Here is a 24641-nt window from a genome sequence, read left to right on the forward strand (position 1 = left end):
TTGTTGTTCTTTTAATTCACACTGACAGTTTGTGCCTTTTTGATTGGATTATTTTTTCAAATCACAGTAATTAGTGCTGTTAATACTGTTGATGTTAAGGGCCGAATTGTATCCCTCCAAAATTAATTTGCAGAAGTCCTAACACCCAGTACTTCAGAATTGTTTGCATCATTTTTCATTTATTTATTCACTGAAGGAGTACCACTTAACAATTTTTGCTAGTCTCCGAGCCTCTAGCCAGTCCACTACTAAGGAATTTAGGAATCTAAATCTGACAAATTCTCCTTAAATTTTCACTTTAGGCATGAGTGAAAATTGCATAATTGTAGAACGGATGGCCTCTTCAGCCCGGAAGTATATGAGTCTCTCCAGAGTTTCAAATACCCCAGCAATTCGTGGATCTGTAATTTGATTATGTGTGAAACTCACACTGGATCTATGCTGACATGTGGGTTGTGGGTGATATCTGTATCTTCTTAACCTTTTCATAAGCAAGTCCACCACACATCATGAGTCCAACAGGCATGATATGTGGATGGAATTATAAAAGCTAGCTGTGCAAGCTCTAGAGCTTACATCACTTCCACCCAACCACCGAGGCATTGACTATGAAAAGAGCAGATTCAAGACAACACATTGGGGGCAAATATGTTTATTTTAATTATTTATGGTTCCAAAGATTTGGGTGGGTAAAAGTACTGAAGGTTAGCAATATAAATGGAGCAAGGAAGAAAACGTTCAAGTTGACTTGGAGAGATGGCTCAGTTTAATTTTTCCTTTCATAGTAACAAATTCTAGACACATATATTCCAGATGCTTCTAGTTTTTGAATTTGCAGACAAAGGAGAACGTTGCATCACAATCCTCATCCTTCCATTTCTTATATCCTAAAAGCCAAGGAAAAGAGTCATACTGAGAGGACTGGAAAGATTGTGGCCCCTCTTGGCTCTGGGATACAGGACAAGAAACAAGAGGAAACTTTCCCTCATTCCCTAAATGAGGAGCTCACCGTTCCACTATTCCCATCCGTATGTCCATCCCCAGAGCTAAGTAGGAGAGGATGGCAACAAGTAGGTGGGTAATCAGCCCCTCACCTGAGTTTGAAGTCAGGCTGGCACAGAAGCCAGGATTGTCACTATTCGGAGCTCCCGTGTCCCAGGATTTGTAGGAGACCAGGGACCCACTGCTCCAGTGCCAGCGGCGGTTCTAGATGAGGAAGGGCCAGAACACAGGCAGTAGTCACTCAAAAAGAGATAGAAGCATCAGGCTTGGGTGCACATGCAGGAATAGGCCAAGGTATAAGACAAGAATAAACTTCGTGCTCCCCCAGGTATCATATCATTTTCTCTGATTTTCCTCTAAGCTTCTCTTTTTTTTCCTAGAATGTCCAATTCTCTTCCTGTATTTTGACAATAATAAATAAATATTCTAAATTTGATCCAGAAAACCATAGAATACCATTATAAAAAATACTTCTTAATTTTTTCTTATGTGAGGTACACAGCTCTTTCCAACTCAGCATAGCACTGACTGTACATTAGTTGTTCATATTATTTAGCATAATAAGTTCCTGAAGGCCAGAAGTAGATCTTTTCCACTAGTCTCTTATTCTAAAGTCTATAAAGGATTCTCTGACAAGAAAGACAACAGCAAAATAGGTAAGAGGTAGTACACAAAGATGTTTCTCTAGAATTAGATAAAACAACTTAACCCGTGAATGCCTGGAATGTCCAGGAATGTTCATCTTTAACCACCATGGAGGACCTCACCACCCCATACATTATAGCATAATTGAAGAGGCTGTCTTTACATATTAAAAGTAATAATAGTTTTAGAGGTACCCATTTTTTCACATAACTCTGATGTTTGGGAGGTAAAAGTGACTGTAGAATAGACTGACCTTCTTGGGATCATGAAGGCCAGTCCAGACGTTGCAGTCACCAGTGCTGCTTTCCTTAATCAGGGAGGCCACGAAGGCACTCTCGGCCTGGGTGAGCACAGACACTAGGTTGCCCGAATGCATGTTCTGGCAGTAGAGCTGTTGGGGAAGAAAACAGAGCATTCAGGGGAAAAGGGAGGTTTGAGGGATATACTGTGTTCTCCCAGAGAATATGGAAGGAAAAGGACAGCACAGGAAGATTTTCCACGATTCTGTCACTTACCACCAGCATTTCTGTGCCTAGAAATGTGCAGACGGATAGCACACTATAGATTAGAAAGTTTTGGGAAGTTGATGGGTTAGCGAGGTGATCAGTTTTATCTCATTGAAGCCACCAAGCACACTGGACAGTGGCAGCTGCTCTAACTTCCTCAGTCCCCCTTCCCCACACTGCCCTCCTCACTCACCTCTGCATCAACCCAGGTCTCACGGTCTTCATTAAAGAAGTAGCAGTAGGAGCGATAGGCATTGGTGCCTTCCGGGCAGCTGATCCGGGCTTTGGGCAGCTCTGTGTGGACCTCCTGGCCTGGGAAACGAGAGACAAAGGAGACTGTCATGGCAGGGACAGTGAGGTGGGAGCTTCTGACTTTCACTTCTGGGAACACAGGATGGAGGAGCTCACAGAGTAACTGATCACTTTTCTGCATCCGACCTATTTTCTCTCTTTGCTTCCTTTGCTCAAGGCAAGATGAGACAAGGAATACACTGAACAAATGTGTCTCCGTGAGTTACACGCCTTCATTTCTGGGGCTGAAGCATCTTCTGCCTTTAAGGAACAGTCTTCTACCTTTCCCAAGCCTGCCTGGGTTTCCTTGTATGTCAGATTCTCTCAGTTCTTTAACCAATTAATGATTCTCTATCTGAAAACATCCCCAAACGTGCCATCCTAGATGGATTTAATCAGATGAGCTAATGCCATCTCCAGTGGTCACTCACAAAGGTTCGTTTTAAATTCCATCTCAAATTCCTAGTGAGGTGAGGATGAATGTGAATGGGATGACATCAGGGAGAAAGAGCAAGGAATAACAACATAATGCTTGAAATCCAGTCTGCCTCTTTTTAAGGGGAAGGACATGCATGGGAATGAGGGAAGGCTTCAGGGCTGCAGGCAGGGGGTGCTGAGAGAAGATCTCACCTTGGCTCAGAGACAGGAAGGTCAGGCAGGAGAGGAGGATGAAGCATGAGCTGGTCTGAGCCATGCTGAGCAGTGGGGGATCTTTGCTCCAGGAGGAAATCAGCAATCTCTGCAGGAGAACAGAGGGAAGAGCATTCCCTTGAAGTAGAGGCCAAAACACATATTACCTCCTTACAGCCTCCACTCTGAATTCCTGAGAGCAGGAAGCCCCCCTGAGAAACCCACATCACAAAATATTTCCCCTGTGGGTTGAGGATTATGCAGACTGAGTAACCCCAAACCAGTGATGGTTCTGCATGAGTTTCATCATTGCTGGAAACTTGTAAAGAATCACCCTGTATCCGGCCCAGGATAAAAGGGAAGGGCCCATGTTAGAGGTGCCTCCTCCTGTGCTGCCCGCTTACCTGTTGGCTGGGTCTGAGGTGGCCTGTCAGGCCAGGCAGCGGGACAGCATTTATAAGATGATCTGAGAGAGGAGCCACAGCGTTTACTCGAGGGGTGGGGCCAGGAGTCAGGGCCACAGGGTCTACAGAGGGCACTGACACCAAGAGGTTCTGGCACCAGGAGTAGCCTCTTCCTGGTACAGCCCGGGAGTGGTCACAAATGACATCCATTCCCACAACAGGTTGGCAAACTGTCGAAGTCCAAAGCAGGCTTTATCCTTCGTCAGCAGCAACCAGGTGCCCAGTTCCCAGAGCCCTTATCAGTCCTGGAGGGAGCAGTAGGGGTGGATTCCCTCTCCTTCCTGTAGCATGGAGCCCTCTCCTGGATTAGTGACAGGTAGTGATGAAGGAGGATTCAACTTAGTACAAATAATTAAGCACAATTAGCTGGTGGGTTTTAGGTTATTTCTCAGTCTTTGTATTCTCAAAAACCTCAAGATCAATTTCAGGAGGCAAGGATCAGTGATTCCAACTATCCAGTTCCAAATTTAAACTGACACTATCCAATAAGTTTTGCTGATAAATATCCAGCAAAGTGGAAATGTTCTCATGGTCCAAGCAAGTAGGAACTGTGAGGAGCTGATGTCTAAAGAAAGCTCATAGGAGGTGGATGTGAAGTTGGCTTCAGCAAAGTTTCTGTTCTAAGTCAGCTATCTGCAGTGTGAAGTCAGGGATGGTGTGGTGAACCTGAGTACTTAGTGGAAGCATTTCAGAATATCTGCTGGAATGAAAAATTAGGAAGAAAAACTCACCACAAAAAGAGGACAGGTGTATTAATTGGCATAAATGGGTAAACAAAATGTTAGAAAATATTAAAAGAAAGTTAAATCAGATAAAGTAGATTTCTATATATCCACAGTCCTGATTTTGGAATATAATGTTGAATAAAAAAGGTCATGTGCTAGAAGTTACAAACTATTTGATAAAATTTATATATTTTTTAAAAGATAAAGATTAATACTGTATTTTATTTATTGGCCAATTCAGATGTAGTTGAAAAAATAAGAATATGAATTTCAAAAATGTATTTTCCTGGAGAATTTATAATAAGTACATTTTTCCCCTTGTTTTATAGAAACTACCGAATTTAAGTACATATACCCAGGTAGATAATTACCCTATTGCTTACAAATTTGACTGGCCAAATTCTACAATGTAAGGGAAAAAATTTGAGGTCATTTACTGACAGTTGCTTTGGTTCTAAAGTGATGCCTTGTTCAGGGTAACCACATTTCCCATTTGTTTAAGATTTATGTCATTGTCCTCAGGATCTTCAAGGTCCCTTTCCCTTGATTGAGTTTTATAGTTTCCAGAAGATGATTTGCGGTCTCTTCCATAATATTTCCTCAGGACGTCTTCTTATAGATAGAAAACAATCTCCTAAACATCTACTGTTCCTATGTCCTCAGCAAGGCAACTTATTGATAATCTTTCCATAAGGCTTAGAATTTTCAAGGCTGTGGCTGACGATTGAACCTATTGGTCATATTCCAGTAGCTATTTCCTTTTTTCCAGACATGAAATGAAACATTTTATATTTGTTATATATAGATTATTTCTAATTTGTTTTAATCCTTTATAGGCAAGTGATTAACAGATTTTCTACAAATATTATACTGGAGAGGAAAGAATCTGAAGAAGTATGAGAAGCACCAAGGATGTTCCCTGGTTTGCTTGTGCTCCACAGATATAGAAAAGCCTATTTATAACTTAGGATCTTCTGCTTCATAGGAAAGTTTTAGTTTATTTACCACAAGCTTATTTACCGCAGCTTATTTCAAGGCCATTTCCTTAGCACAACAAAACTTGTTCACTTCCTTCTATTCAGTTATTTCCACATTCAACTCATCTATCTCTCTGAGGCCTGACTTATTTTAATATATAACCATGCTTATCATAGCCATCACCACAGGCCCCAGAGGAAGAGCTTAAAATGTAAATTAATGTAAGCAATCAGGCACTAGGCTCAGTGCCCGTAGCTCAGTAGTTAGGGTGCCGGCCACATGCAGCAGGGCTGGTGGGTTCGAACCCAGCCAGGACCTGCTAAACAACAATGACAACAATAACAAAAAATCAGCCGGGCACTGTGGCAGGCACCTTTAGTCCCAGCTACTGGGAGGCAGAGGCGAGAATTGCTTAAGCCCAAGAGTTTGAAGTTGCTATGAGTTGTGATGTTACGGCACTCTACTGAGGGCTACATAGTGAGACTCTGACTTGAAAGAAAGAAGGAAAGAAAGAAAGAAAAGAAGGAAGGAAGGAAGGAAGGAAGGAATCAGGCACACAGTTTTTAATGCACAATTTAATTTGGAGTTTATAACAAATCTGACAATTAAGTTGCAATCTCATCCTAGCAGAAGAGTATGAGTGATAAGGATATAGGGTTCCCTCATCCCAGTCAGGGCTGAACAGGCAACCCCCATTTTCTAGGCCCCAGAAATTTCATGTAAGCCAGGTGGGCCTCTTCTCAAGTGGATGCCTGCCATTTTGCCTCAAGCTGGAGGGACTGAATTCATTCCTTAATATGGTCATTAACATTGAAAAAGTATCTCCCATCTTCCAAATCCTGGCCAAATATAATTCTCAAGGCCTTATTCTCCTAGACAAAAGACCCATGTGGAGTCTTCTTCCTTGGGTCTTTCCCTTTCCCAGAAGCTCTAGTGCTTTTTATTCCTTCTGTATTTTCTTCTGTCTAATAAATTCTTTCTTACAACTGATCTGTGGTCTGTGGGTTCATTCTTCAAACCTCCAATACCAAGGACCTGCTGCAGAAAGAAATCTGTCAGTAATAAGTAGATTTCTTTACCTTTGCAGAGCACAAGCAAACTATGGAAAGTCCTGAGTGCTTTTTGTACTTTTCTAGATCCTTTTGTCTCCAGTGTAATGTTTGCAGACAATCTGTTATTCACATCTCTGGCATGAATTAAAATAAGGGAGAGATTGTTTTCTCTATAACAATTCTAAAATCTCCATTACAAGAGTTAAAAGCAGAGAATAGCTGTGGGAAGATGGCCAATAGCACCGAACATCCACCACAGCCTTAAACTTCTTAAACCTTATTGAGGCTTAGTAACTTGTTGCTTCACTTGTAGACACATTAAAAATAGATGTCTAGCATATTCCTTTCCATTTATGAGAAGACTAGCACAGGAAATATGATGGGAAAGCTCTGAAATGAGCTTCTCAGAACCTTGTAAAATTTGGTCAGAGGACAAGAACTTTAGAATCCTGAGAATAATAACATAAATCTTGAGAAAATAGGAAATATGTCTTCTTTGAAAAAAGCATCACTTTGGAACCAAAGCAACTACCAGTAAATGTTCTTAGCTTTATTACCCTCATGTGGAATTTGGCCAGTCACATATGCAAATAATAGGGTAATTATCTAAATGAGCATACAAAAATTGGAGGCAATATAGATTATTATGAGAGAATTGTGACAATTGTTTTTTGTTGAAAAAACACTCTTTCGAGTCATGCTATTGATAATGTGTTCCTTTATGTATTTTAAAACATTAGGTTTTTTGTACCTGAAAAGTACATTTCATCATGTCTTCTTGATGTAAAAAGAACTCTTGCATTTAAAAAAATATATGCTGCAAAAATTGTGTGAATTTATTGGTTATCTTTGGCAAAAATTAATTGTGTAAATTTATTGGTTATCTTTGGCAAGATAAACTTGTCAGCATACCCTGGGCTCTTCTCATCTGTCTGTTTTGGTAACTCTGAATAACATGATTGAATCTCTGATTTACAGGGAAAAAAAGTACATCTTTTTTTTGGTTATAAGCTTTCAAGAAATTGTTAACTATTTTTAGAAAATGCTTATATATTAAGTTAATTTAACAAACGTATCTGAACCTGCCAGTCAGATCAAATAATGTTAACCTTTGTTATCATGTTCAACATCATTGGTTTAAAGAAAAGCAATCATAAAATTTCTAGGAAAACACTATGATAAGTTTTTGTAATGTCTTTTATTTCCACTTTGTAAATTTTAAACTACATATGAATTGATAAATGAATGATATATAGCATTAGTTTCAATCTTTTAAAACCATATATAAATATTATTAGTTTGTAACTTCTTGCCCTCATTTCTTTGTTTGCAACATTATGTTTTTGAAATGACACCATGTTTATATAGAGGGATTTATCTTATTTAATTTCTGTTTAGTACTTTAAAATATTTTATTTACCCATTAACCCTAATGAATATACTTACATCTATTTCTATGAATATTTAAGTTAGCCTTTTGATTACAGTTTTGTGTTCTAGGTTTGCTTTTGTCCCATGAATAAGAATGGATATTCTGCGGTGATTTTGGTAGATTTTAATTATCCCACACAGTCTATAACTTCACAATAACAAATAGTTGACTTCACATGAGAAAATTCACTGAAGCCTAACTTTGCATCCAGCTACTTTCAATTTCACTTGGGAGTTCTTTCCTACAGTTCTCTCCTGCTTGGACTTTGACAGCATCTGTATCACGCGAGCTACTTATGCACAAACTTGCTGTAGTCGTTACTTTAAATTTATGTAGCTACTAATGCTTCTGCCGTGAAATAGATCTTATATTCCTGAGCCTCAAAAGTAATGTAGAAATGACCTAACACACTAATTTTGCTTGATCATTGGGACTCTGCTGATTCCCACTTCATCACTACCTGTCACTAATACAGGAGAGGGAATGCACCCCTACTGCTCCCTCCAGGACTGATAAGGGCTCTGGGAACTGGGCACCTGGTTGCTGCTGACGAAGGATAAAGCCTGCTTTGGACTTCGACAGTTTGCCAACCTGTTGTGGGAATGGATGTCATTTGTGACCACTCCCGGGCTGTACCAGGAAGAGGCTACTCCTGGTGCCAGAACCTCTTGGTGTCAGTGCCCTCGGTAGACCCTGTGGCCCTGACTCCTGGCCCCACCCCTCGAGTAAACGCTGTGGCTCCTCTCTCAGATCATCTTATAAATGCTCTCCCGCTGCCTGGCCTGACAGGCCACCTCAGACCCAGCCAACAGGTAAGTGGGCAGCACAGGAGGAGGCACCTCTAACATGGGCCCTTCCCTTTTATCCTGGGCAAGATACAGGGTGATTCTTTACAAGTTTCCAGCAAGGACGAAACTTATGCAGAACCATCACTGGTTTGGGGTCACTCAGTCTGCATAATCCTCAACCCACAGGGGAAATATTTTGTGATGTGGGTTTCTCAGGGGGGCTTCCTGCTCTCAGGAGTTCAGAGTGGAGGCTGTAAGGAGGTAATATGTGTTTTGGCCTCTACTTCAAGGGAATGCTCTTCCCTCTGTTCTCCTGCAGAGATTGCTGATTTCCTCCTGGAGCAAAGATCCCCCACTGCTCAGCATGGCTCAGACCAGCTCATGCTTCATCCTCCTCTCCTGCCTGACCTTCCTGTCTCTGAGCCAAGGTGAGATCTTCTCTCAGCACCCCCTGCCTGCAGCCCTGAAGCCTTCTCTCATTCCCATGCATGTCCTTCCCCTTAAAAAGAGGCAGACTGGATTTCAAGCATTATGTTGTTATTCCTTGCTCTTTCTCCCTGATGTCATCCCATTCACATTCATCCTCACCTCACTAGGAATTTGAGATGGAATTTAAAATGAACCTTTGTGAGTGACCACTGGAGATGGCATTAGCTTATCTGATTAAATCCATCTAGGATGGCATGTTTGGGGATGTTTTCAGATAGAGAATCACTAATTGGATAAAGAACTGAGAGAATCTGACACACAAGGAAACCCAGGCAGGCTTGGGAAAGGTAGAAGACTGTTCCTTAAAGGCAGAAGATGCTTCAGCCCCAGAAATGAAGGCGTGTAACTCACGGAGACACATTCGTTCAGTGTATTCCTTGTCTCTTCTTGCCTTGAGCAAAGGAAGCAAAGAGAGAAAATAGGTCGGATGCAGAAAAGTGATCAGTTACTCTGTGAGCTCCTCTATCCTGTGTTCCCAGAAGTGAAAGTCAGAAGCTCCCACCTCACTGTCCCTGCCATGACAGTCTCCTTTGTCTCTCATTTCCCAGGCCAGGAGGTCCACACGGAGCTGCCCAAAGCCCGGATCAGCTGCCCAGAAGGCACCAATGCCTATCGCTCCTACTGCTACTTCTTTAATGAAGACCATGAGACCTGGGTTGATGCAGAGGTGAGTGAGGAGGGCAGTGTGGGGAAGGGGGACTGAGGAAGTTAGAGCAGCTGCCACTGTCCAGTGTGCTTGGTGGCTTCAATGAGATAAAGCTGATCACCTAGCTAACCCATCAATGTCCCCAGACTTTCAGTCTGTGTTGTGTTGTCACTCTCCCCATTCCCATTACAGATAAGTGACAGCATCATCTAGAATAGTTGTGCACTGTGCTTTCTCAGCTACAACCCCTGGGAGAACCTTGTGTTTCTCTCAAACCTTCCTCCTCCACTGAGTGCTCCATTTTCTTCCCCCAACAGCTCTACTGCCAGAACATGCATTCGGGCAACCTGGTGTCTGTGCTCACCCAGGCCGAGGGCGCCTTCGTGGCCTCCCTGATTAAGGAAAGCAGCACTGGTGACTGCAACGTCTGGACTGGCCTCCATGATCCCAAGAAGGTCAGTATACAGCCTCATTTATCTCCTAACCGTCAGAGTGATGTGAGTAGTCCAGCACCTCAAAATTCAAGCTTGAACATTTTTTTTTAATATATAAAGGCAACTTCTTCATAGATCCTGCAATATATGGGTAGTCATGTTCTTTGTAGGTGTTAGAGTTAAGCTGAAGGCTAAATTTCCTTCATGGATAAACTTATTCTGTCAACTTTTATCAAAGGACCTTTATGTACCACCTCTTACCTATTTTGTTTGCTGTCTGTATTGTGAAAGAGAACTTTGCAGGCTGTACAGACAGGAAGACTGCTATTAGAGGATCTATAGCTGTCATTTGAAAGTCTAGTATTTTTGTAAATATTCTATCCACAACTAATGCATTGCCAGTAGTATGCTGGTTAATCAGCACTGTGGGCCTCAGGAAAGACAAATCAGGAATCATTTTCTGCAGGGACTTTTGTGGTTCTCAGTATCAAATTCAGAGTACATTGTTTGATGGAACAGGGAGGAGAGTTTTGTATATCATGAAACAAGAAAAGCTGACAGTAAAATCAGAGGGAATTATATGATACTCAGGACAGTAAGATTTATTCTTGCCCTATATTTTTACCTTTTCTTGAGTATGCAAACACAACAAGTGTTTATTCCTTTTTGAGTAACTGCCCCTCTTCTGGCCCTTCCTCATGTAGAACCGCCGTTGGCACTGGAGCAGCGGGTCCCTGGTTTCCTACAAGTCCTGGGACACTGGATCCCCAAGTAGTGTCAGTCCTGGCTACTGTGCTAGCCTGACTTCAAGCTCAGGTGAGACACAGAACCCTCCCCCCACCCTTTTTTTTTTTTTTACTATTCCCTCCTACTTAGCTCTAGGGGTCTATCTTGGGGTGGGAATAGAGGCAACGGTGAGGTCCTGATCCCGGGAATGGAAGAGTATCTCCTCCTGTCTCTTAACCTAATTCCTCCACCCATGAGAGGGCACCATCCTTCTGGTTCTCTCAGTCTCACTCTTCTCCTTGGCTCATAGGATACAAGAAATGGAAGGATGAGAGTTGTGAGGCAAAATTCTCCTTTGTCTGCAAGTTCAAAAACTAGAGGTCGCTGGAAAATAAATGTCTACAACTGGTCCTGCAATTATTATGGATTCAAAAATCAAACTGGATCATCTTCATCTCAATCCGGACTCTCTCTTTTCTCCTGAATTGCATCACTGACCATTAGTATCTTAATCACTCCAATCTTTGGTGCCTTAAACAAAGCAAATAAAAATGTTTCCCAATGTTTTGATGTCTTTTGTACCTATTTCCACATCCAAAGCACAGTTGTTTAGAATGGAAGTGAGAACCGCTGCTCTAAAGGGATTCACATACTTGTGGTCTGAAGAGGCCACATCTGTTCTCGGTTAGCAAGTTAAAGCCATGACCGAATTGACAATTTAAGGGGAATTCTCAAGCCTAGGGTGCTGAATGCATTGGTGGTGGAAGACAAGGGTCTTAGAGGTCAGAAAGATCTGTTAAATGAGAATCATTGGATGAATAAATAAATAACATATACATTAGATAAATAAAGTGAACAGACATATTTAATTACCATTTTAAATATCCTATCATCAAATGCAGTCAAATTCTGAAGTACTGAATGTTAGGATGTTTTACAAATCGATTTTGCAGGGACACGATTTAGCCCACACACTAGCAGTATCAATAATAGCATTAAATGTACTATAATAAACCAACACAGTAAAACCTACATATTGTCAGCCTATATTAAAACAATAAGATATGTCAATATATTCTTAGTATCTATAGAATACATGACTTCCATAAGCTTCTATATGTCTGTTATAACATCAGACACTAGAATGTAAAACAAAATGTTTCTAGAGAAAAAGAAGACATATTATAATGATAAAATGGTTAATCTTTAAAAGCATTATGATGATTATGCACATACATGTACACATAACCAAATAGGCCCGAAATAAATAAAGCCAAAATTGATAGGGAGAAACAGATTTGAAATTAGAGACTTCAGTACACCACTTTAAATAATGGTTAAAACACTTGGATGTTCAGCAGGGAAGTGGAACTCTTGAAAATGTTCTAAAACAGCTGAACAGACATCGACAGAAAGCTTCATTTAATGACAGAAAAACATACATTCTTCTCAACCACACAAACATTCTCTAGGAGAAAACACATATTTTCTTTTTTTTTTTTTCTTTTTGATTCATAATGTATTTTATTGTCATTGCCAGTGAACTTTCTTTTGGGTTAGATGTAGGGATTGAAGAAAAGGACTTGAGGACAGCTTTCAAGTTTCAGAGAAAATGGATGGAGGTTATAATTATCAGCATAAAGAATATTCTGGGAAAGTTTTGGAGTGGGTTATTCAATCCCTATTTCAAAATCCTAGTGGCTTAATATTTTTATTTTTATTTTTATTTTTATTTTTTTATTATTATTTTTTTATTGTTGGGGATTCATTGAGGGTACAAGAAGGAAAACAACTTCATTGCAATAACATCAAAAAGTATAAAATTTTTAGAAATTTATTTTAAAAACAAGTAAAAACTTGTACATTAAAAAGCACAAAACTTTTTAAAATAAAATTAGAGAAGACCTAAATAAATGGAAAGATATCTCATGTTCATGCATCAGAGATCTAAAATTTAAGGAGGAATTACTGTCCCCAAATGATCTATAGATTTATCACAATCCCCATCAGAGTCCCAACTGTTCCTTGTTCCTCTTACCAAAATTGACAGATTAATGTTATTTATATTAATTGCCTTATGGGAAATTCAAGTTTGCCAAAAAATCTTGACTCAGATTAGGCAAAATAATCTTTTTTATTCATTTTATTTTTATTGATTACAATATTTTAAATATTTTTGGATATATGTGATATTTTGTTATATGCATAGAATGAGTTATCAAGTCAAGTTATTTTGGGCATTTATCACCTTGAGTATTTATCTTTCCTGTGTGTTGAGAACATTTCAGCTCTTTGATTCTAACTTCTTCACATATTGTTGCTGACTATAGTCAACCTGCTCTGCTATAGAACATTAGAAATGTTTTCTTCTATCTAACTGCATGTTTGTACCCATTGACCAAACTCTTTACATCCTCCCCTATATACCTTTTCTGGCCTTTGGCATCTAACATTGTATTTTCTACCTCCATGAATCAACTGTTTTACTTCCCACACGAGTGAAAACATGGGATAATTTTCTTTTTGTGTCTGTTGCATTTCCCACAGACATTATTCCCAGTTCCATCTGTGTTGCTACACATCACGTGAATTCATTCTTTTTGATGGCCTAAGAGCATAGCATTGTGATTATGTGCCACATTTTCTTTATCAATTCCTCCATTGAGGATCACTTAGACTGATTACTTGTCTTTACTGTTGTGAGGAATGCTGTAATGAACATGCAAGTGCACATAGCCTGTGGTGTATTATGTCTTTTCTTTATTTGTGTGTTTTCTCTGCCAATGGTTTTTATATTTTTGTATGTTTTTCTGATGGTGAATATTGTTCTTTTGCCTCTGAGTATGGGACATCTTTAAAGGTTCCTTGTAAGGCCAGCCTAGTGGTTGTGAATTCCTTCAGCTTTTGCTTGTCATGAAAAGATATTACCTCTTCTTCATTTATAAAAAAAATAAATTTGGCGGGCATGCTACCCTCATAGGTCACAGTTTTATTTTTCTTTTAGAACTGTGAATATATCATCCCATTCTCTCCTTGCCTATAAAGTTTCCACTGAGCAATCTGCTGTTAATCTGATGAGAATCCTGTTATATGTGACTGAATTCTTCTCTCTTGGCTCTTTTGAAATATTTTTGTCTTGACTTTGTCTCTTTTTCTGTTAAAGCAATTAGTTACTAATGTCCTTGGCTTTTGACTGGTTGACTATGATGTGCCATGGAGAAGAATTTTTTTTTTTTTTATTGTTGGGGATTCATTGAGGGTACAATAAGCCAGGTCACACTGATTGCATTTGTTAGGTAAAGTCCCTCTTGCAATCATGTCTTGCTCCCAGAAGGTGTGGTGTGCACCAAGGCCCCGCCCCCTTCCTCCTCCCCTCTCTCTGCTTTCCTTCCCCCCCATAACCTTAATTGTCATTAATTGTCCTCATATCAAAATCGAGTACATAGATTCACGCTTCTCCATTCTTGTGAAATGTATGTTTGGGGAGTGCTGAGCCTTCTGTATCTGGATGTCTAAATCTCATCACAGACCTGGGAAGTTTTCATCTATTATTTCATTAAATAGGCTTTATAACTCTTTTGTTTTCTCTTTACCTTCTGGGACACAAAACATTCAAATAGTTGGTTGCATTTTTTGCCCCATATGTCACATAGTTTTGCTCATTTTATTCTTTTTTCTTTATTTTTGTCTGACTAGATCATTTCAGAAAATATGTCTTCACCTTCTAATATTCTTTCTTATGTTTGATCTAGTATATTATTGAAAGTATTTTGCACTTCATTCAATAAATTCTACAATTTAAGAATTTCTTTTTGGCTCTTTTTATGGTAACTACTTTGGTAAGTTTCTAAGTTATATCCTGAATTTATTCTTATGTTTTTCACTATTCTTTGGTACACCATTATTCTCCTTCAAAATTACATAAATTTATTTTTCATTGAAGTCTGTGGCTGGATAATTATTTGCTTTGTGAGTGTCGTATTCCCTTGATTGTATGTTTCTCGTGCCCTTATTTTGATATCAGTACATATGATGTAACAGTCATGTCTTCCAAGATTTGGGATTTGCTTTTGTAGGTGACAATATTTTCATGAAGATATCCTTGTTAAGTGGGAAACTTTAGTTTTGATTTGGGGTGTATGTGTGGGATATCATAATTTCCGTATGATTTCTTTAAGTAGAAACAACAGCAGTGGCATCTGTGATTTCTTTGATAGCTTAGGGTGAAATTATTAGTGGAGGCTGTGGTGAAGTTTTTCTGGGGATTAGGCAAGTGGTCTGGTCTTTGGACCTTAGCACTGGCAGTGGTGGGTTGTCTCGCCTGTCTGTCCTTGGCCTCAGCATAGTGTACAAAGGCACAGGTTTTAATGAGTGCCGGCAGGCCACTTCTTAAGCCTCAAGGTAACTGCAGTTGCAGTGATGGGACAAGCCTCTAGTACACAAGTAGGTTTGCACTGCTGTTGGCAGGGGCTGCAGTGGTCTGGGCAGCTCAGTTCCCAGTTCTGCAGACGGTATGTGTAGGTGGGTGTCAGCTGTGGCAATCCTGACAGGTTGAGTGGGTCTGACCTTAGATCCCTGAAGGAGTGCTCAGGGCCCAATAGTAATGGACTGAGATGAACTATTCACAGTACCCTTGGTGAGCTTAGGTACTGGGGAGGTGGAACTAGACTAGGTGGACCTATACTCCATCCCCTAACCCCAATGCAGTGGTGTCTGCAAGTGCTGACTATGGTAGGCAGGGGTGGGGTAATACCAATACCAGAATGCTCAGGTGGATGGCCACCCACAGAATGCTCAGGTGGATGCAGCAACAGTGGCTGCACAACCCTATTACTGGGGAGAGCTGGTTTGCTTTCAGTGGGAGTAGGCAGAAGGTTGGAGAGCATGTTCTTCACTTGTGCTTAAGCTGCACAACAACCCGCAGAAGCAGTTGCTACAGGTAGTGGAATTGGTCCTTAAAGTATGTGAAAATATGTGGCTGCTCCTCTACTGGAGGAGAGGTCATCATTTCCAATGGATCCTACTTCAGTCCCAGTGGTGCTAACTGTATACAGGAATGTGAAAGGTACTCCAGGGACGTGGAGATGCAGGGACAGTTGAGACCTAGTGCAGGGTGCAGTCTGCTGGGTGCTAGAGTTTGAGAATTGCACCATGTTGCACCTGTTTAGGACCTAGGGGTTTGTGGGACTCATATGAACTCCTTCTTCATAGCAATTTCATTGCATGGTCTTTAGGAAACCCCTTCTTAACTTCGGGGTTTATACAAGTAGAAGGAGTCTTTAGGGACTACAACTATGGGAGTCCACAGTGGGAATGCAAACCACTGGTGGTCTATCAATTACTCTTTCTTTGCACTAGGGAGCCTCTCCAGGCTTCCAGCTGATCGAGACTATATCAAGTCTTCCAGCTCTTTTTTCTTATCCATCTTTATCTGATTCTGATACATTTATAAAAGTTATGATATACATATATATTTATGAAATTCACTGACAAAATTTTCTCTTTATAGAACCTGCTGATGGTTTAAGATTTGGATTATATGTTTTATGTAGGCTTATTAAACACCTCAGGCACCACATCTTTTTTAATGGTTAGTTTGGTTTGACATTTGCACATTATATGCTGCCATTATTCCATGGCCATGAATCAATTCGGTTATCACATTCTGATTGAATATGTAAGCTTTTCTAGGAAATGCTATCCTCTCTATAAGTTTTGAATTATATTATGATAAAGTTATTTAAAATGTCTTACTTAATAGAAGAATATCTTACTTAATCTATTCTGTTAAGAAGCTACTGATGGGGAAGGCAATTCTTGGCTTCTCAAGACTTAAAGAAATAGCCCTGATGACCTTTCAAACTGAGCAGACTTCTAAAGACAGAGCCTTGCAGATGGAATCCTTTCAATCTAAGTCCATCTGATTTAGTTAGGAATATGGTTTGGCTATAACTATTTCTTTCTTCTTGAATTTTGCTATAAGCAGTTAAAAGAAGCCAGGTAGCACCCTTTGCATTTTTCTACCTAGATATTTCTTCCACCAAATGTCAAAGTTCATGGTCCTTAATACTGCCTCACAAACTTTGGGATGTGAACGCATTTCAGCCAAGTTATTTGTCACCTTATAATAAGAATGACCCTTATTCCATTGTCCAATACCATGTTCCTCACTTTGTTCTGAGAGCTCATCAGAGCTCATCAGAACTTGTGTTGACAATGCTGCTAACAACATTCTAATCTCTAAGATAACTTAGGCTGTGCCTATAGCTCTCTTCTACTTCTGAGCCCTCAAATAGCCTTTAATGCTTCACCTATGGCAATCTTGGCTATTTCTAGACAGGTCCTCCAAACACTTTCAGATTCTGCACATTACTCAGTTCCAAAGTTGATCTACATTTTTAAGTTTTTGGTTCTTTTTTTAATAGTAACAGCACTACTTCTGGTAAAAAATAAATAATGTCTTAATTCGTTTTTATTTGCTATGAAAGACTGCCTCAGAATAGGTAATTTGTGCTAAACAGAACTTTTATCACAATTTTGGAAGCTGGGAAGTCCATGATCAAATCATCAGCATCTCACTAGGGCCTTCTTGTTACCAGAAGAAGGTCAAAGAGACCAAGAGGGAAAAACTTGTCATTTTATAATGGTATTAATCCCATCAATAGGAGCAAAGCCTTCATGGCCTAATCACTGTTAATGGTTCCCCCTCTTCATATTATTACACTGTCAATTAAATTTCAACATAAGTTTTGAAGGGGACAAGATTATAGCTTTCCCTAATTCTTCTACCATCTTGATTCATCTGGGATCTGGTTAATAACCATCTCCTCCATTAGCACAATGGTATTGGCTAAGTGGTAATTTAACTACCTCTTTTCTTCTTTCCTTCATTACAGAGGGAGACATAGATTAGGGGTTTAGTTTAGATTTGTGGATTTACCATACCTTGAAGACATCTTTTCTTTTTGTGAAGAAAGGATATTTTGATGTTAGGGAGAATCTGATCTGAGCTTACTAACTCCATCTCTGTTCCTCCACCCCAGATTTTCAAGCAGTTCACATTTTTCCTACCAGTCCTGTGTCTGCAGACAATGTACATTTCAAAATGCCAACACTGTTCTACAGGTGCTGGCTGTGAACATGACTCTTCATTTATATTTTCATGTTTAAGTTTTAGGGAACCTTTAGCCCCACAAGAGGTAACTCATTCAGGTCTCATAGCACAAATTGTTGAATGTTCCCCCAGGTTCTCCAGCCTATGGGGTAATAGCAGAAATCTAACAATAATCCTTATCAGAGTAATTTCTCCATAGAAGTCTGAAAGGATGAAATCAAACCTGACTGGCAACCTAAGCTGATTAATTCATTGTCCAAGAGACTAGGAAGTATGAACATTCTCTTTACTAGACTGAGTTTGACTTTGTTTGGCTTTAAACATAAAAATGGAAGAAGAGGATGGTGATTAGGAAACTTGTGAGACCGTGGAGACTCAGAGGATGCTATGCCAACGATTACAGAATTTCTGTATAGAAACTAATTTATGGAGGAGATTTCAAAAAATAACCACAGGGCAGAAAATCTCTCTGCTCTGGAATCTGCAAAAAAAGAAGAGAACCAGCTTATAGAAGGATCATCAAAGTGGGAATTAGATTTGAGTTATAATTTCTTTTTTTCCTCATCACTTGTGGATAAGGGTTAAGTCACTTAAATTCTCTAAGTACCTATCTTGACAAGAGAAGGAGAGTTGAACAATATACAATCTCATCTACTTATAACTTTTCATTTTTTCCAGAGGTCAGAATTTTATAAATGTACAGAGTGGGTGATAGAGCAGACAAGTAGAGAGGAGAGATGCTGGGGTCAGAATTACCCTGTTTCCCCGAAAATAAGACTTATTTTAAGGTGTGCTCCCAAAGATGCACTAGGTCTTATTTTAGGGGACATCTTATCTTTCCTGTAAGTAGGTCTTATTTTTGGAGGATGTCTTATTTTTGGGGAAACAGGGTAGTAAATCCAAATTCTGGCTATGCCACCTTTGTGATTACTGTGTGACCTTGAGCAAGTCATTTCCCCTTTTTGTGCCAGAGTTTTCTTGTCTAAGATAGCTGCATTCTAAGTACAGAGGTTAAAAAGGAGTTAAACAACTAATAACATAATATTTCTCAAAATGTTAAAATTAAAGTATAAAAGTTTGCTGTAATGGGATAACATAATGGAAATATTTTAGGCTAGAAAAGAATGTATTTGAAGGTATTGTGCAAGTATATACAGAATTACAGTTTAAAATTTAATCATCACTATCACATGCTTAGCAGAAAGTCACCAATTTAAAGAATTTGTTAAGCTGATTGAATCACAATCAGCATCATTCCCCTCATCCTTTCATCTTCATTGCATCTGGACACAGTTCTTAGGTGGCATTAGAGTTGATTTATTAATATTAATTTGAGGCAGTGGGGTATAAGGTGGAATCCCCAGATCCTTCAGCTTCTTCCATGGGAATTTTTCTCTCCACCAGGCCCTCTCAGGGGTACATGGCCAGGAGAGGAGGCCTCCCTGGAGAGTGATGTTAGGTGGCCTAGAATATGAGTTTCTCCCTTTCCCCCTCCCCAAGAAGGATGCTCCACATCTTGTCCTGCTGCCTCCTTTGTCTCTGAGTCTCACAGATTGTCCTGCTCTAGGCTCACACCCTCTCTCCCCTCCTTCTAGGGTTGTCCCCCTCCCACCTATTCCTGGAATGTCTCTGCTCCATCCTTGGCTGCTCAGGGCTGTGGGAACTGGGAATCTGGCAGCTGCTGAGGAAGAGCAGAGCCCACCGGGGACTTGATTTGTTCACTAGCCTGCATCTGAGAAGGGGACCTCCTGGGTGACATCTTCAGTGTGTCCTAGGAAGACAGTCCTCCTGAAGCTGAATGTTTTGTTTGTCAATGCCCTTCATAGGGCCTTAAGCTTCTAGCCTTTCCCTTTGCTTACAATACAAATACAGAGCTTTCCTTATAGAGGAAGGATCTGGAGGAAAATTCCTGTTTCTGCATTTGAGGAACATACAATTTTTCCAATACTCTATCCTCAAATAAATTAAATAACTAATGGCTTGATAGAGCATTAGTTTCTGACTGTTCCTGATGTGTGATTTGGAGAAAGAAGTCATGAGTAGCTTTTTTTCTTTTTAATCTTTACATGTATTTTAATCTTTAGTGTGGGTCTCTTAGAAGAAAAAGACATCAAAGAGGCTCCAAGTCACACACCCCAGCAGATCCCATAGCTTCTTATTCCTTCTTCTTTTTTTTTTTTTTAGAGACAGAGTCTCATTTTGTCACTTTCAGTAGAGTGCAATGGCGTCACAGCTCACAGCAACCTCCAGCTCTTGGGCTTAGGTGATTCTCTTGCCTCAGTCTCCCAAGTAGCTGGGACTACAGGCACCCCCCACAATGCCCAGCTATTTTTTTGTTGCAGTTCGGCTGGGGCCAGGTTTGAACCCACCATCCTCAGTATACGGGGCCAGTGCCCCACTCACTGAGCCACAGGCGCTGCCCTCTTATTCCTTCTTTCTTTCTTTTTTTTTTTTATTAAATCATAGCTGTGTACATTAGTGCAATCATGGGGCACTATACACTGGTTTTATATACCATTTGACATATTTTCATCACACTGATTAACATAGCCTTCCTGGCATTTTCTCAGTTATTGTGTTAAGATATTTATATTCTACATTTAGTAAGTTTCACATGTACCCCTGTAAGATGCACCGTAGGTGTGATCCCACCAATTACCTTCCCTCCACTCATCCTTCCCCCTCCCCTCCCTTTCCTTTTTCCCCATATTCTTAGGTTATAATTGATATGAAAGCTATAAATTAGTTTCATAGTAGGGATGAGTACATTGGATACTTTTTCTTCCATTCCTGAGATACTTTGCTAAGAAGAATATGTTCCAGCTCCATCCACATAAACATGAAAGAGGTAAAGTCTCCATCTTTCTTTAAGGCTGCATAATATTCCATGGTGTACATATACCACAATTTATTAATCCATTCATGGGTTGATGGGCACTTGGGCTTCTTCCATGATTTAGCAATCATGAATTGGGCTGCAATAAACATTCTGGTACAAATATCTTTGTTATAATGTGATTTTTGGTCTTCTGGGTATATACCTACCCTGTTTCCCCCAAAATAAGACATCCTCCAAAAATAAGACCTACTTACAGGAAAGATAAGACGTCCCCTGAAAATAAGACCTAGCACATCTTTGGGAGCACACCTTAAAATAAGACACTGTCTTATTTTTGGGGAAACAGGGTAGTAGAGAAATTATAGGATTGAATGGTAGGTCTATTTTTAGATCTCTAAGTATTCTCCAAACATCTTTCCAAAAGGAATGTATTAGTTTGCATTCCCACCAACTACTTTGAGATATCATCTACCTCCATTAAGATTTGCCCATATTACAAAATCCCAAAACCAGAGATGTTGGCGTGGATGTGATAAAAAGGGAACACTTCTACACTGCTAGTGGGAATGAATAGTTTTTTTGTAATAGTTCTGTTATTTCTTTTTTATTTTATTTTTTGCTTTCCTATTCTTTAATTGACATGTAGAAATTGTACATGTTCATGAAGGTTCAATATGATATTAAGTATTTCAATACATGTATACAGTGTGTGATTTTCAGGGTAATTTACATATCCAGCCCCTCAAACACTTATGATTTCACTTGTTGGGATTATTCAAAACCTACTCACATAGTTATTTGATAATATACAATAAGTTGTAAATTCTAGTCTCCTTATAGTGCTACAGAATAGTAGAAGTTATTCATCCTGTCCAGCAGCCCTTTGTAACCCTTTGACTTTCCCTTACTGTCCCCATGATTTTTTTCATCAAATAACTGCTATTCTCATTTCTACCTCTATAATATAACTTTTTTTATATTGCACATATAAATGAGAACATGTGGTAATTCCCTTTCCGTGTCTGGCACTTTCTTTACTGTTTTGTGTCCCTCATTTACATGGACCAGGGCTGAGACATGGGGAAGGAAGAGGCAGGATGCCCTAACTCGCATCCTCTCCTCCCAAGATTTCATCAAAACTTCAAGTTATCTGACCCCAGTTATTTGTCTCCTTTAATAAGCACTGTCCATATTGGAGCTAAGATGGTAGAAAACAAGTTCCTTTACTCCAAACAAGTTCCTTTACTCCACACACACACACACACACATATGTTTGAGGTACTTATATATGTAAAAGACAAACCGTATTGTGGGTTAGGGATTGGGTGTTGGGTGACTTATACTTATTCACATTTTATGCTCTTCTTGTGATGAATTTGGCCAAGGCCATGATGAATCTGTCATTATTTATTAAAATCAATCAGGCCGCACAGAGCTGGTTGAGTTCCATACAGAGACAACTAAAGTGGAAGGAATTCAGAATGATAGGTGAGATACCAAAATTTCCCTAAAGCCAAACTGCTTATTTTAAACCTAGCTCCAATGCTTGGTAGCTATTTGATCTTGGCTAATTTACTTAGCCCAAATCTCACCTTCATTTTCTTCCTCTGTTAAATATATTTGCAAATAGCACCTATATTAGAAGGTTGTGGTAAGGATTAAGTGGGTTCCTATTTGTAAAGCATTTGAAATAGTCTCTGGCATATAGAGACTATAACAAAAGTTTTGTTAAATTTTTAAAAGTTTCGTTAAGTCGTACATAGGTTTCCTCACGTCCTGTACGGTCTGCATCTGAGCACCTCCAGACCATAGAATGTTCTCGGTGGGTGTATCTTGTACTCCTTCAGCTCCTTCACGCTAATGTTTGCAGATAGGTTGTTATTTACATGTCTACATTGAAATTAAACAGAGGGAGATCATCTCTATAAAATATTCAGAATCTCCATTATTTGTTTAGAAATTGGGGACTAGCTACCAGAAAATGGCAAATGTCACCAAACATCAGCCATAGCCTTGAAACTTCCTAAACCCTATTGGAGGACTGTCAATACATTGCCCTACTTGAGGACATAATAACACTAGATGTCCAGACTACTGATTTCCACCAAAGAGAGGAAGTCTGGAAAGATTATGACACAGAAGGCCTGAAAAGAGTTTCTGGGAACCTTCTACAACTTGGTCAGAGAACCTTGAGGATTCTGAGGAAAATGTGATTAGTCTTAACGGTGTGGAAATTATGGCTTCCCTGAAAAATGCATCCCTTTGGAACCAAAGCTGCTGACAATATAAAGTCTGACATTTTATTACCTTGCATGTGGAACTTGCCCAATAGTGTATGTAAGCAATAAAGGTAACTTCCCCATAGGTATACAGCCCTAGGAAATAGTAATGATTTTTATGAGAGAAACTGTGCCAATTGGTACATATTCTGAATGTCTCTCTTTTTCATATCAGGCTGGTTACAGTGTGATTTATTATATAGTTTAAAGTATTAGTTTTCTCGTACATGGACAGTCATTGCTTATTTGAACTGTTGTTAAAATAAAGAAAAACTCTCATATGTTAAAATACATGATTCCGGGCGGCGCCTGTGGCTCAAGAAGTAGGGCGCTGGTCCCATATGCCGGAGGTGGTGAGTTCAAACCCAGCCCTGGCCAAAAAAAAAAAATACATGATTCCATAAAGTATTTTTCAGTTTTACTATTTAATTGTTTTATTTAAAATTTTTTCAATGTTTGTCAAATAAATCTGTCATGGTACCAAACATATCTCCTCCGCACTGCATCCTTTTGTAACTAAAAAGTATAGCTGAATCTCTTATTTATAGAAAAAAAATAAATCATGATCTGCTTATAATTTTTTAAAAAGTAAAACTATTTTCAGTCAATGCAGAAATAATTTAATTATAAAATTACATATGAAATAGACAGTATAAACCATACTAAAATTTGTCATTTTTGATTAAATTTGTTAGGTTTTAGAAAGCAAAAAGAACTTGTAAATTATTTAGGCAAATACTTTGATACATTTAAATGTATAGTCTTATATTTCAGATAGTTATTTTTTGAGCTATACAGGAATTGATCAAGAAATAATATACAGAGGGGCGGAGCAAGATGGCAGCCGAGTAACAGCTTCCTTGCATCTGGGCACCATGAGTCTGGGGAGATAGGACTCCAGGCATCTCTGGCTGGTGGGAACTGCCTATCATCACTCCTATGAGGATACAGGGAGTCAGCGAGAGACTTCTGGACCCCAAGAGGAGGACTAAAACAGTGGAAAACCAGCAAGTGGTCGGGTGTGTTCAATCCGTCTAAACCCGCCCACAACTGTAAGTTCAGTAGCAGCGAGACTGAAAACCAGAAAGGCCTTACCTGTGAACTGTTTTGATGTCCTTGGACTTGGCACTGAGTTGAACTGCCTTGGGGAAGGCCTGAGCGGGAGTGCGGAGAACTTTGGCCGTTGTCTAGGGCCCCAGTCTGAGCCGCTGAGCCAGACGGAGCTACTAGTGTTTGGCGGTGGGTCACACGGAACCATTGTCAGTGATCTGCCCCGGCAAGCTCCGCCCTCAGGGTCCCAGAGCTAGAAACGGGTGGGAGCTGGTAACCCAGCAACCAAGTAGCCTAAGGGTGGGGTCTGAGCCGCCTTGCAGCCCTAACCCTCAGGGGCAGAGTGAGACTGGTTTTGGCACACTGGGTAAGTGGATAGCCACTTCAGCAGTGATTCCAGCGAGAAAGCTGGGAAAGCTTCTGCTCAGCAAGTTTACGAGTTCAAAGTGCCTTTTAAGTGGGCTAAAGAGAGATTTAGGGTGTCTACCTGCTGGGGTTTGAGAAATCAGCAGCCTCCAGTCGTATCAGAACTGTGACTAACATCTCATACT

At 39.8% G+C, this 24641-nt stretch overlaps 2 protein-coding genes across 2 annotated transcripts; one reads left to right on the top strand and one right to left on the bottom strand.

Moving 5' to 3' along the window:
• Window positions 1-636: 636 nt before the first annotated feature.
• On the bottom strand, window positions 637-3703 carry LOC128584767 (lithostathine-1-beta-like). The gene is made up of 6 exons (XM_053589898.1): window positions 3479-3703; window positions 3075-3183; window positions 2347-2465; window positions 1901-2038; window positions 1095-1206; window positions 637-887 (listed from the first exon to the last, which is right to left on the bottom strand). Exons 1-6 carry the CDS (start codon window positions 3686-3688, stop codon window positions 820-822), a joined length of 756 nt encoding a protein of 251 aa, XP_053445873.1. The 5' UTR covers window positions 3689-3703; the 3' UTR covers window positions 637-819.
• A 4784-nt stretch (window positions 3704-8487) lies between these two features.
• Window positions 8488-11374, top strand: LOC128584768 (lithostathine-1-beta). Its single transcript, XM_053589899.1, has 6 exons — window positions 8488-8537; window positions 8833-8941; window positions 9551-9669; window positions 9966-10103; window positions 10787-10898; window positions 11119-11374. Exons 2-6 carry the CDS (start codon window positions 8878-8880, stop codon window positions 11184-11186), a joined length of 501 nt encoding a protein of 166 aa, XP_053445874.1. The 5' UTR covers window positions 8488-8537; window positions 8833-8877; the 3' UTR covers window positions 11187-11374.
• Window positions 11375-24641: the final 13267 nt, after the last annotated feature.

This window comes from Nycticebus coucang, chromosome 4 (genome assembly GCF_027406575.1).
Source record: "Nycticebus coucang isolate mNycCou1 chromosome 4, mNycCou1.pri, whole genome shotgun sequence".
NCBI lineage: Eukaryota > Metazoa > Chordata > Mammalia > Primates > Lorisidae > Nycticebus > Nycticebus coucang.